General features: G+C 43.8%; 1 protein-coding gene across 2 annotated transcripts in view; it reads right to left on the bottom strand.

The window, feature by feature from the left end:
* The window catches only part of LOC103820243 (sphingosine-1-phosphate transporter SPNS2), a 133,839-nt gene that overhangs the window by 66,574 nt on the left and 54,546 nt on the right, over positions 1-12,719 (bottom strand). For both annotated transcript variants that reach the window (XR_007779167.1, XM_050981941.1), the window contains exon 3: positions 5,182-5,318. Coding sequence is in view for 1 of the 2 variants with exons in the window: in XM_050981941.1 (XP_050837898.1) it covers positions 5,182-5,318 (137 nt within the window). In the remaining variant the exon portion in view is untranslated. The remainder of the gene's footprint in view (positions 1-5,181; positions 5,319-12,719) is intronic.

The raw sequence follows: 12,719 nt of genomic DNA, 5'->3' as shown, positions 1-12,719 counted from the left end.
CAGTGAATGAGTTCTGATGCTAAGCAATGGAAATATCTCTTCTTTCATATCCACAGTGCTTGGTTCAGATACTCTGTGATTTCAGACCAATGAATGACCTAAAAGGAGGTGCAGGAGGCACATTTGTGGACACACAGCTGGGGTGACTGGAGAAATTTGAATAGGACATGGTGCCAGACTGACCCCACCTGGGGAGGGTGGGACATGGGGGGTTGCATCTTGATTGCTCACAGGTCCCAGAAGGGAGAACAAAACCATTCCTGTTCTAGACACTCTGCAGATGGGAAATGCAATGTGTGGTAGAGATATTCCTTATGATAAATACTTGAAGTTCCTTTTTCTCATCACAGGAATAAGCTCTCTTATTTGGAACTGTGCTGTGCCTCTCTCCTGGCAGCCATCACCAGCTGTGTTTTCAATAACTCTTCCCAAATGCTTCACAGACACATGGACACAGATACTGGATGGAAAAACCCAACACTGAGCAGAAAATCCACTTCAATTTCTGATAACACCTTTGAAAAGCTTCCTGCTCTCATAGATTGGCTTTTTTTGGGTCTGATGCTCTGAGAACACCTTAATCTGGTTTTCATTTATAGTTTCCCTTAGAAGAGTGACAGGTACAAAGGGACAAGGTAAGAACATAAAGGAGACAAACACATGACAGTAATTCTGCACTCTACAACTATTTCATTTATATAAATCTTTTCCCAATGCTTCCATCCTTGGTTAGCAAAATCTGAGGGAACAGTGAGGACCCAAGATTCAAGAGTTCAAATCATTGCACTTATCTGTGCAAGAGAAGATGTTCTTCCAGAAACACAGTTTCTCATACAGTATTTGGATCAGCTGTGCTGGAGATGATAGCAGACTTGACAGATACCCAGAATACCTTAATACCAGCTCAGTCAGTGCTCCATTATTAAAGGAATAAGCAATAGTGTATTTTTTCCTATAGTACCCCTCATATAATCCATATGAAAAGAAGTGAGACAGTAAAACTTTCAAGAGCACTGGGAACAGCACTTGGAAGGACCAGCAGGTGCCTTCTTGCTGGTGAGGGGTCAAAGAAATGGAGCTTTTCAATTTCCACATGGTGGTGGTGCTGGGTTAATGGCTGGACTTCATGATCTCAGAGGTCTTTTCCAGCCTTAACAATTGTATAATTCTAAAAGGGAATGTGGGAATTATCTCTCTTTAAATTACCTCCTCTCACACATACAAGGGAAGGACAGTGGGGCAGAATCATCCATACAGAATTCCACTCTGCAGTGGAAGGCAGAGATGACAGCCCTTATCCTTTCCCTCTCTTACTGGGACTTCTGAGCCACCTAAGCCCAGCAGCTCCTGCACCTGGCACCCAGTGACCCCAGTGCCCCTGGCACAGCAGCTGCCCTGTGGGGAGGAGGGAGCTCTGACAGCTGGGAGGAGAGGAGATGCACAGATTGCCACCTCTCATTTAGAGAGCAGAAGCCACACAGGAGGCTGAGGGTATCCTGTGGTGCAGGGGCACTGGGGCAGCACAAAGGGGCAGAACTGCAGCTCAGAGGGATTTGGGAGCTGATACCACCTACACAGAGAGCACCAGTACCCACCTGATGCTGGTAACAGAGTCCACAGCAGGTAGCATTTCTCCTGAGCAGTCTAGCAAAGGCCAAGTGTGCAGAAATCCAAATGTCAACAGCACTTGCTCATCTGCAGGGCTCCTGTGCCACAGCAGAGCCAGGCAGGAGCTCTGGCCATGACCCTCTTCAGGTAGTCCAGCATCACCTGTGGGACAGCCACAGGGACTGCTGGGAACTGCCTGCACATGCAGCTGACCTCCCAAAGCTGCTGGGAGAATCCCTTTTGCCTTTTTATTCTACAAGAGAGTTCTGCTCAGAAATAATAGGCCGGAACAGTAGGATATAAACATTCCAGTCATTCATGGGGACTTCAAAGACAACACTCAGTCTCCTTACATATAAAATGTTGGCCTGGGGATTTCAGTTTTGTTTGTTTATGTTTTTCAGGCTGTGTATTTATCTTGCACAGTGGAACCACAGGCACAGGAGCTGTATGTTTTATATTACAACTTCTGCTGGAGCATTTAAAACTAAGGCTTTTTTTTCCTACAGTGAATCATCATGTGTAGGGGGTGGTTGGATTATATTTATGTTTTTAAAATTAACCCAGCTAACCATTTGTTCCATACTGCACACAATTTGTTGTTTCTCTTTTAGAAACTCCTTGAAAGACAAGTTTTGGAAATAAAAATACATCTGGCAAGTCTGAAAGACAGGACTTGAGCAAGCACTGCAGACTAACTTGAACTCCACCGTGAGCAATTTGAGATAAATCAAAATAAAACAAAAAGAAAACAACACTAAGAAAAATACCTATCCAGAGGTAAATTGCAGTGGGAGCAAAAATGTTTTATCATGTTAGCTATATCAAAGTCTGAACAGAAATATTTACCCAGAACTGGAGAATTCAAAAGCACATTCCTGGTTTACCTTGTCAATGCTTTGCTTTTCTATTTCCCAATTTTCTGGCTGGTGTCTCCCAGCCAACCCACATTAGCACAGCCTGCCCTGGCTGCTTATGAGGTACTGCTGGTCTCCCAGCCTGGTGGAGCAGAAGCCTTGGTTCATTTTAAGCCAGCATGCCTTTTACACAGAAATATTCTTGATACAAGATATTTACATGGACATAGCAGTATTTTAGAAGACTAGAGAACAGTCTGCAAATTTTCACCTCCAAGCTCTTTTTTGCTTTAAGATAGAGGTGTTTGCCCACGAGGGAGAGGGGTCCTGATGTCCCAGAGGGCTGTGCTGAGAGGGGCAGGAAGTTTAGCACCAACCCCAGGGCTCACCTAAGACAATCTGCTGCTCAGACAAACCAGCTGAGAACATTTATCATGACTAATAGATGTGGATATCCAAGCAGCCAGAAACAAACTCTCCTGATAGATGATCACTCCTGATAACCAGGTTGCTTCATATTAAACTGTTCAGAAAGAGAGAACTGGTGCAATTGGGATTACAGACCCTTCCCAAGGACATCTTGGAATATAAACCACCTCAGGGTGATCAGCTACCACAGGCAATCAGGCACTGTGCTCATGAAAATGCTGCCTAGGGAAATAAACTGGTTACTTATTAAATCAGAGTTTATATTGATACAGAGGAAGACAAACATATATTTAGCTTTTTGTGTGGTTGGAAACACATCTGGGTAAAGAAACTCTATGAAGATAGTGCCCTTGGTTCATTACTTTGGGATATGACTCTATGCCACACAAAAGCCTACTGTATTCTTGTTGATTTATTATAGTTCATGAACCAACAACCAGCAAGTGTTTTCCCCAAGTGCCTGGCAAAAGCCAAAAACAACACAAGAAAGGGTTCTGTAGGTGAAAGTGCCAAAAGTTGTGCTGGTAGGTGCAGACCTGATTTAAAGTCAGGTTTAAGGGGGGAAGTCTCTAAGCAGGTGTTTGTACTTAGAAAATAAAAATTAGGACAGGGGATTTTTCTAAATACTAGGGTGATTTTTGTCAAGATGGTCTTGAGTCCAAAGTTAGTACTGATGCATATCCAGGATGACTTAATGCAAGTCTGGCTATTTTGATCTTGTCTCTCTTATGACTTCCAAAACATTGGGGTTTGGATTCCAGACATATGCTATTGCCACTCTGAGCCCCTGTGTACAAATAACCACATATATTAATCCCTGAACTACTTCAGCTAATAAGCCCCAAATCCTTAAACTGAAATTCAACTCTGAAAACATCAGTCCAGTTCCAGGGTTCTCCTGCTTCCAGCTGTGGGACCCAGTTGCAGGGAGATCAATGAGAACCTAAGCATAAATACATGTCTGTAACACAGGAAGTGTTTATAAGAAAGTCACTGGTTCTCTCCAAAATGCTTCTGTCTTTGGGCTCTGATCAAAGCTGCTTTTGCAGAATGTTATGAGAAACATTTAAAGAAAAAAAAATAAAGAGAAAACAAAAAAAAAAAATCCTTCTTTATTTTAGATGAGAGACATTCTTTCTCTGGAAAAGGTGCTTCCTGGCCTAGGGTAACCCAGAACAATTTCCTGAGTTAAAGGCTTCCACATTTGGCCATATGCATCTTGCTTTAGAAATGCAGCAACAACCAATCCTGGTGAAAGCCACACTAACATAAGTGCCACTGCCTGCTTTAAGTGGAAACTCTCTTTTTAAAAAACTGAAGAGCATGTGGGTGGGCAGGATGGAGAAGGGTGGAGAGGTTTACTCCCTGGTTGTCATTCTTTAGGTGTGACCACAATGCTGCAATCTCTGGAACGCAGCTGGACAGAGAAGATGAGGAATGCCCCTGCCTCCCTTGGGGAAATCAGTCTGATGATGCCAGGAGCTGTGATTTGTCTCTGCAGGAATGTTGCCACCTGCAGCAATTAAATCTCTGCTATAATATGATTTAAACAAGGGGATATTTCCCCTCAGAAACTGCCAGATCATTGTTTCCTCCAAATGCCTCTGACAAGAAAATTAATGCAGTGAGGAGTGCTCAGAACGGGGCACTGCAGCTGTCCTGGGAGCAGGAGAGGGATGCAGAGCTTGACAAAATTAGGTGAGCCTGACAACTCCACCACCAGTTTCCCCAGACAAATCTATTGACAAGTGTTAAAGGAGCTGAAACTGTGTCTGATCTCTGTCTTATCATCCACTTTCTCTGCCTTGGCGGACAGAAACCAAAGTGTGTCTGTAAAACCACTGCAGGATGCATTTTGTTATTCCACATACCACGAGCAGCCTTCACAGCAAAATCCAATGGCTTCAGTTACATATCAGAAGACAAAAGAACCACTGTGTAGCCATGGATTCATTTTCCCAAGACTTTTATAAAGCCTTTTAAAGCTTCTTTAGGATCTCCCTCAAAACAAAGCCCTTATGTCAACAGAAACCCTTGCTTAGATATGCTTCATCTGTTACCTTTTATGAATATGCACGATCAAAGGGTGACAGCTTTCACAGTTAAGCAAACACAGTTACACAGAGCACACTTCTCCCACAAAAGGTCAGATAATACAACCTGCTAAATGTTAAATACACACAGGAGGGATCTGTTCCCCTTGGGCACACTGCAATGGGGAGTTATTTAGGAATATATTGCCCATCTTTTCAGGACAACCTGCAAAGTGTCTTTGCAAAGATCTTACCTGTTCAGTGATGAAGGAGCTTGAAAAAGTGACAGCTGACCAAAAGAAGATGCCACAGCTGAGAATGATCTTTCTGTTGAACCGGTCACCAAGGTAACCAAAGATCGGCGCCGCGACCATGAAACTACAGATAAAAACTGCAAAGGGGAGAAAAAAGAGAGAAATGTTTAATAAACATCACACCAAGAACAGGAAGAGTAATTTTCTGCAAGCCAAATCCTCTAGAGAACAGTTCCAAATAATTAGCCATTCTGCAGCCCTGCCTTGCAGAGTTGTGCAGGCCAATAGGCTTTCTGAAGTCAGTGCTTCCTTAATCAAACAGATTTTGCACTCCCAGAGAAACTTCAGACCAGGGAACTCATATTACTTGAAAGCACCAGCCCCTCACAGTCAGCTGAGCTCAGATCTGGGGATGGGCAGAATAAATTAAGAGCTTCTGATTAAATATTACTGAGAAGGTGAAGTGGAGGTTGGAAGGAGTTTCAAGCAAACAGAAAACAAGGCAAGGGCTCCTTGCTGGCTCTTGCAGCAGAGACCTGAGAGAAATGGGCCACAGAAGCTGAGGTTCTTTCATCCTTCCATCCTTTCAATTTTAAAGAAATTATGAAGCAGTGAGGAACACCAGTAAACACCACTCATCCTACTGACACCAGCCCTGTGTCCCCACTAGGTCCTTTCACCATCACTAAACTTGTATTTAAACCCACCACTGAGCAACAGCTTCACTATAACAAAGAGTTTTAACCTACAAAGTCCAAACAGGCCAGGACTGTCCTCATCTGGAAGACTTCAAGTTGACCATTTGTTCCCTCCAAAACCCCCAAAGCATTCACCTAAGAGCTCCTGTCATGTAGGAATGAGGCTCTAGACAGAGTAACTTCTGCAAAACCACCTCAATTCAGAGTTCACTCCTCTGCCCATCTCAAAACAACCTGGCCTGTGAACCCCCTGAGAACACCTGAAATGGGACATTCACACCATGTTCCTTATTAATTTGGATTTTGGCAGAAATTACCATGTTTTAAGCTGATTTATACCTGGCTTTTGTCTGTCCACATTATAGAACTGGACAAGGGCAATTACATGGATTTTCCTGGTGTGTAGTATGAACTCTGACTGTAAGTGCCTGTCTGGGATTCTGCAAATCCAGAAGGATTTGGGTAGGACACCAGAATACCTGGAGGTCTCTCTTTAGTCACACAGTCCTGACACTCATTTGTTATCAGGTAGGTCTTGGAAGGCACTGTGGGCTTTTGGCACAGCCTAACCCCAGCTGTCTACTCTTCATTATATAAAATAGGGTGGGGGGATAGAATAGATTTTAAAAAATACCAAAAAAAAAAAAAAAAAGACAAGAGCAGAGCACACACTCCCTTTTTGGTGAAATGTGCATATAAGATTAAAATGGTTAAGACCCAAATAATTACTTTTTCACAGATGATGATATAAGATAGTACAAAAATGTGCAGAATGCTGAACTATGACTAAATATCTTTTTTTTAGTATAATAAGATGTCAAAGCTGCTTTATAAATAATACACATTCATTTGCATCTGTGTTTTGTGACCCATGTGAGTGTGTATGTATTTTGCACTGTGATATTTGAACTAAATTACAGGATTACTCTTTTTACATTTAGAGCAAAATAAATCAAGATAATAGTGAAATGTTAAGGCCTGAAATGCAGCACATGTAACACATCACACATACTTCAGTAGTAATGCTATGAACAGCTTTGCTGTTTAGCTCATACATAAACCCTACAGACAGAACTCAGTCCCTGTATCTATCCCAAAATCCATGTGCAAACAAAACCTATGAATAAAACTACAAGCAGTGTTTCATCTCTGTTTTACAGAGAAACTAGACCAGAGTAGCTCACAAATCTCTGCTCAGCAAGGGCACATCTGCACTGGCCCCACTCCAACAAGGCACTTAAGCACATGCTTATATTAAGCACTTTAGAGTCATCAATTTCATGATTAAGTGCTTTCCTGAATTAACACCAAGGGCTCGGCACCTTGCAAAGCTAGTGCAACAACCTGGCACCAAGGATACGTGGCTGTTCATTGGGAATGAGAAGCAGAAAATGACTGTGACTCGTCCAGACCAGTGTGATCACTGCAGTTTGATCTTTCTCTTGGAAGGACACTACAATTCATTCATCTCAGAATCCCATTTTCTGCCATTTTTATGATGTAAAAAGACACAAAACTGAAAAAGTTTCCAAGGGAAAATGAGAAACATCCAAGTCAGCATCCCACCATTTCAAATATCAAATAATATGGTTAATTCAACTTTGAGACATGCAGGGTGTGAGTCAAAACTCATATTAATCAGTGGGATTATTAGCTTCAGTGACCTCTGGAACATAAATGAAAAGTCTAATTCTGGAATCTGGGCAAAATGGACAAAGCTACTCTTTCAAATAAAACAAACCAAAAAAAAAAAAAAAAAAAAAAAGAAAGATTGTCCAATGACTTTCCAACAATACACATCCTTCTGCTGCTCAAATCCCTTTGGAAGATTTATTTTTGGAAGACTGAGCTGTGAGCTTTGTCAGTGGTAAGCAGCTGACTTGACAGCTCCACAAGGTGTAAATAAAAGGACAACAGAGCCAAATGAATAACAGGTAATGGAACAGCTGTCACAAGAATAAACACAATTTATATCAAAATATTTATGACCCAAATATGCATCAGAGCATTGATTGACTCAAATAAATGCAGAGTATGATGGCTGTGTGGTCTGTCAAAAGGATTTTCCTGTTAGAGGCATTTCCCATGAATCAATTTTTGCAATTACTCCTGCCAGTGACAGCCGAGACTCCTGAACCCAGCCTGGGCTGGCAGAACAGAGGTGAACCAAAGTAGGGCCCATCCCCAGGTGGGATGGAAACCTGAGTTACTCTAGAACAGGAGGTTCTGTGACAACTAAACACCACAAAGGAGAGACCTCATCCAGAAGACACAAACCTGCTGCACATTCAGTGGGAGAGAGGGGCAGCAGAAACATGTTTCATCTGTAGGAAGAGGCTGAGCAGAAGGCAGAGGGTTGCACTCCAGTAAAGGAGCCTGGCACTTGTGCCAGCTTCTTCCTCTCTGGCTTCTCCCCCTTCTTCCACAGTATTTTCTGTTCCTTGCATTCACTCACTCCCAAATTAATAAAACTGAAGTGACACCACACCAGCTGCTGCTTCAGCTCAACCACAGCCACAAATCTTTTCTATTAGGGCAGCAGTGGGACAGAGGTTGGCATTGCACTTTCCTCTTCCCAATCAACAGCTCCTCTTCCCATTTTCACTTAAAGACATCATAGACTATTACAGCTCTTGAAGAGACATAGAGAGCAAGTCAGGGCAGAGTCAGAAACCCACTGGGATTTAAGATGAGCTACTGTGAAGGCAGTGATGGCACTGGGAGCAGCTGTGGGCAGGTATAGCTCTGGCAGGCCCATTATGGATGTGTACAGCTCATTTCTCCTGGTAAATGATCTCCAGCAGTGCCAGCAAATGTGGCTCAGTCCCAGCACAGGGTGGAGCTGAGATACATTTCTGCAGGAGTAAATTATCATGTGAGCAAAGGATGAATAAACATTCACACAGGGAATGCCATCAAGGAGGGAGGTTCTCTTAAGTACAGGTATTTTCAAAAGGAGAACCCATTTGTCTTTATTCCTCCCTTTGTGGCTTAGCCACTGAAACACTGCCTGTGGTGAGAAGGCAGGAAGAGTGTAATTGCCCAAACAGGATGGCTTGGTGTCTATTTCTGCCTGTGGATGCCTGTCCCACCCTGTACAGGTGCACAAGCACTTTCTCAGCCAGCACTGCCCAGCTTTTTCTGTGCATGGCTGGAATTACAACAATGTGCAGCATAAAAAGTCTTACATGTCCCACCCAAACACCCACCAGACAAGGAAATCATCCTCCCTATTGCTGCTGCATGTGCTGCAGCTTCAGTCCTATTTCAGGATTATGGCCAGGAGCTGCTATTCAGACCCACTTTCTCCTCTCAAGAGCTGCCTGTGTACCCAGGGGAAAAATAAATCCAACAGTGGAAGCAAAGGAGATGAGAGAAGAGGAAGGAACTGTAAATTTTATATTTAACAGTCACAAAAAAACTCCTGCCTCCTGGAACTAGACGCCAGCACTTTTATTTTTCTCTTCTTTCTCTCCAAACAAAACTTTACCAGCTTGACTTTACAGCTATTCCCTGAAAAGGCTCTGACCTGCCAGCTCTCCACCCTGTGATTCCAAAGACACTTGCCTCCATCTCAACTGCTCTTTTCTTTAGTGGACTTTTGTTTAGTGGACTTCTCAACCCAGAGATAACCTCAGAGAGGGGCTTCTCCTGCCAGCAGGTCATCCACAGAGTAGAATCAAGAAGGAAGAGAGGCAGTGACAGAGGCACACACAGGGGCTGCTGTTCCTCAGTTCCTGGAAGTCTGAGCAGATCACAGGCACCTCTGAAAAGAGGTCCCTTCTTTTGGTTTTGACTTTAAGCACACAGGGCTTATTTTTTCCTATCAGGAATAATGCTAGAAAGGTTCAGGGTCAGGTGAAAATAGCTTTCTCTACACAAGGATGCTCAACAAAAAAAACCCTGGTGGGTATCTTTGAGCTTTGAGTCAGCACAAATTGTGTGTACACATCTAATTGAGTGCTGACAGTGAGCTTGGCTCTGTGGAAGGCAAACCCAGACAGCCTCTGCCTCAAGGGACTGGCACCAACTGAGACACTGCTGAGAACTGTGTGCTGAGAGCTTGATAACATCTTCCCAACAACAAATTTCCAAACAATGAGAACACCTAAACAGGCAGCTTGCCCTGGATGGGATGCTTTATGGGTGTGTGCAAGTGCAACCCTGGGATTTGGTCGAGTCACTTGTACCCCAGGGACTTTCAGTCATGAGTGCACGTGTTTCTCAAGCTGCTTGTGACACCAGTTACCATCTACCTGCAAAGGTGAATAAAACTCTCCAACATCCCAACTAGCTTCTCTCCAAAGACATGTTTTTGAAATGCTTCCCTCTTTTCATTTTTATTTTCTCTATGATTTTATGCTGTAATAATAGCATAAACTCAGCAAATACAACACAGCACATTTAATCATGGTGAGGCATGGGACAATTTAGAAATAAAGTTAAACATCAATTTCTGCTTTATGGCTAAGGAAATTAAGACACAGGAAAGTGACCTGTGCATGATGAACTACAGACATCTGGAACCCACATGGGTCTTCCAGCTTCAACAGTGTCTTCGTTCTATGATTATCTCTATGCTGGAAGGATTTCTGAAGGTCTACAACCACAATTTAAAGTGATTTTTTTTCCAGCATCATTTAAGCTAAGAAAGAACAAAGATCCTTTCATGCTACTTAACCACTGAACCTGAACTGTGCCACAATTCAGGCACAATGTGGTGATGGTCAAGCACTGGAAGAAGCTTCCCAGGGCACCAATGGAATCACCATCTGTGGAGTGCTCAAAACCTGTGTAGCTGTGGCATTGAGGGGCATGGATTAGTGGTGGAGTTGGCAGTGCTGGATCAATGGTTGGACCTGATGATCTTAGAGGTCTTCAACCTTATTTGTATGATTCAACCTGTATGGTATGATATGACCAAGGTAAAGTTGATACCCAATGGTGGGGCAGTCCAAGACCCCAGGAACCTCAGCAAAATGATTTAAAACATTCATCCTTTGAGGGAGGATGAATTAATACAACACAATTGATTTCAGAAAATACCACCCTGAAAACCATTCCTGCCGGCATTATTACAGGTGCTCTGTTACATCCCTCTGCACATGGGCTTTGTTTTACTTCATTGCTAATTCAACAGCCAACAGATGGATCGTGTTACTGCGCTTTGCCGGGTGCAAAACACGAGACCACCGGGTTCCAGACTCATGCAGACAAGAAGTTTCTGACAAGTGTGAGGAGCTTTGAAACACCATCAGTTCCATATGCCATGCAAAGCTGTCACACGCTGACAGTGTCGAACATAGGAGCGTTAAAATGAAATAAAAAGCTTGAGAATGTATCAAATCAATTGGAGTAAGGTGTATGAAGGTTTGGGTTGGATGTGGTCTGAAATGTTCTCCCAGAACAGACCACAGGACAAAATGGAGAATTTTATAAATGCCTCATTGTGTCCTTGTGCTTGTTCAGCAAGGCAAAGTGAGAAGTCCTGCACTTCAGTCACAGCCCAAGACAGTGCCACAGGCTGGGGACAGAGTGGTTAGAAAGCTGCCCAGAGGGAAAGGATCGGGGTGTGCTGGTCAGCAGGGGCAGAAGATGAGCCCAGATGTGCCCAGGTGGCCAAGGGGCCAATGGCATCCAGGAAAAGGGGCCAGCAGGGGCAGGGACACTGTTCCCCATAGTGAGCATGGGTGAGGCCACACCTTGAGTGCTGCATCCAGTTCTGGGACCCTCACTGATAGAACAGCATGGAAGGACTGGAGCATCCCCAGGGAAGGGCAGCAGAGCTGGGCAAGGGTCTGCAGCACAAGGATGATAAGAAGCAGCTGAGGGAGCTGGGGGAGGGCTCAGCCTGGAGAAAAGGAGGTTCAGGGGGGACCTCCTGGTTCTCCACAACTCCCTGACAGGGTGCAGCCCATGGTGTTTGGATTGTGCTCCCAGGGAACAAGGGACAGGACATGAAGAAACAGCCCCAAGCTGTGCAAGGGAAGACTCAGGCTGGACTTCAGGAGGAAATTCTTCACTGAAAGGTTGGTCAGGCCTTGGAAGGGGCTTCTCAGGGAGGTGGAGGAGTCCCTTCCCTGAAGATGTTCAAGGATCAACTGGACGTGGCACTCGGTGCTCTAGGCTGGGTGACAAGGTGGGAATGGATCAGAAGTTGGAAAGAGAGGAGAATGTGTTTTGAAGGTGTGGCTGTAACTATTCACACAGTCTGTGTTTTCCAGAGTGTGTTTCTGTTTCCCAGGACCCTCTAGACCACGTTTCCCTCACTGCAAATGCCACTCATCAGTATTCAAGCTCCAGTCTTGTCTTTTCCATAGGGAGAACATTGCACCATGAGGTGCCAGTTTTTTCCTTAGCACAAGCTGATGCAAAATGTAAACAACATGTTTAGGATGAGTATATGTACACACAGTTGACACACACATTTACACAGAGAAGGAGGCTGTGGTACAACACCACTCAGTTCCATTTGCTGAGACAGGGTCAGAACCTGGTTACAAAACCACTTCAGAACCCAGACAAGGCCTGAACACAGCTTGTCTGGCAAGTTCACAATTCACTCAATAATACACAAGATGCAGTGCTTGGAAGAGTTCAGTACTGATAATTCTCCTCCTTTTCCTCACTGCAGAAACCAGGTTCTTCCAAGGGTTAGCCCCTATGTTCCCAGCAAAGGATATCCTGAAGTTTGCTTTGTTCACCTTAACTAACCAGAATAATTGCTTCAGTGGGAATTGCTGGGAAATCCACTCCTTGGAAACAGAAAGTAAGATAAGACTATCCAGAAACCCAGCACTCAAATTTTTAACTGCTTTTTTATTCGTTTCCTACATTATG

This window comes from Serinus canaria, chromosome 19 (assembly GCF_022539315.1).
Source record: "Serinus canaria isolate serCan28SL12 chromosome 19, serCan2020, whole genome shotgun sequence".
Lineage (NCBI taxonomy): Eukaryota > Metazoa > Chordata > Aves > Passeriformes > Fringillidae > Serinus > Serinus canaria.
This window is presented reverse-complemented; position numbering and strand designations above follow the sequence as displayed.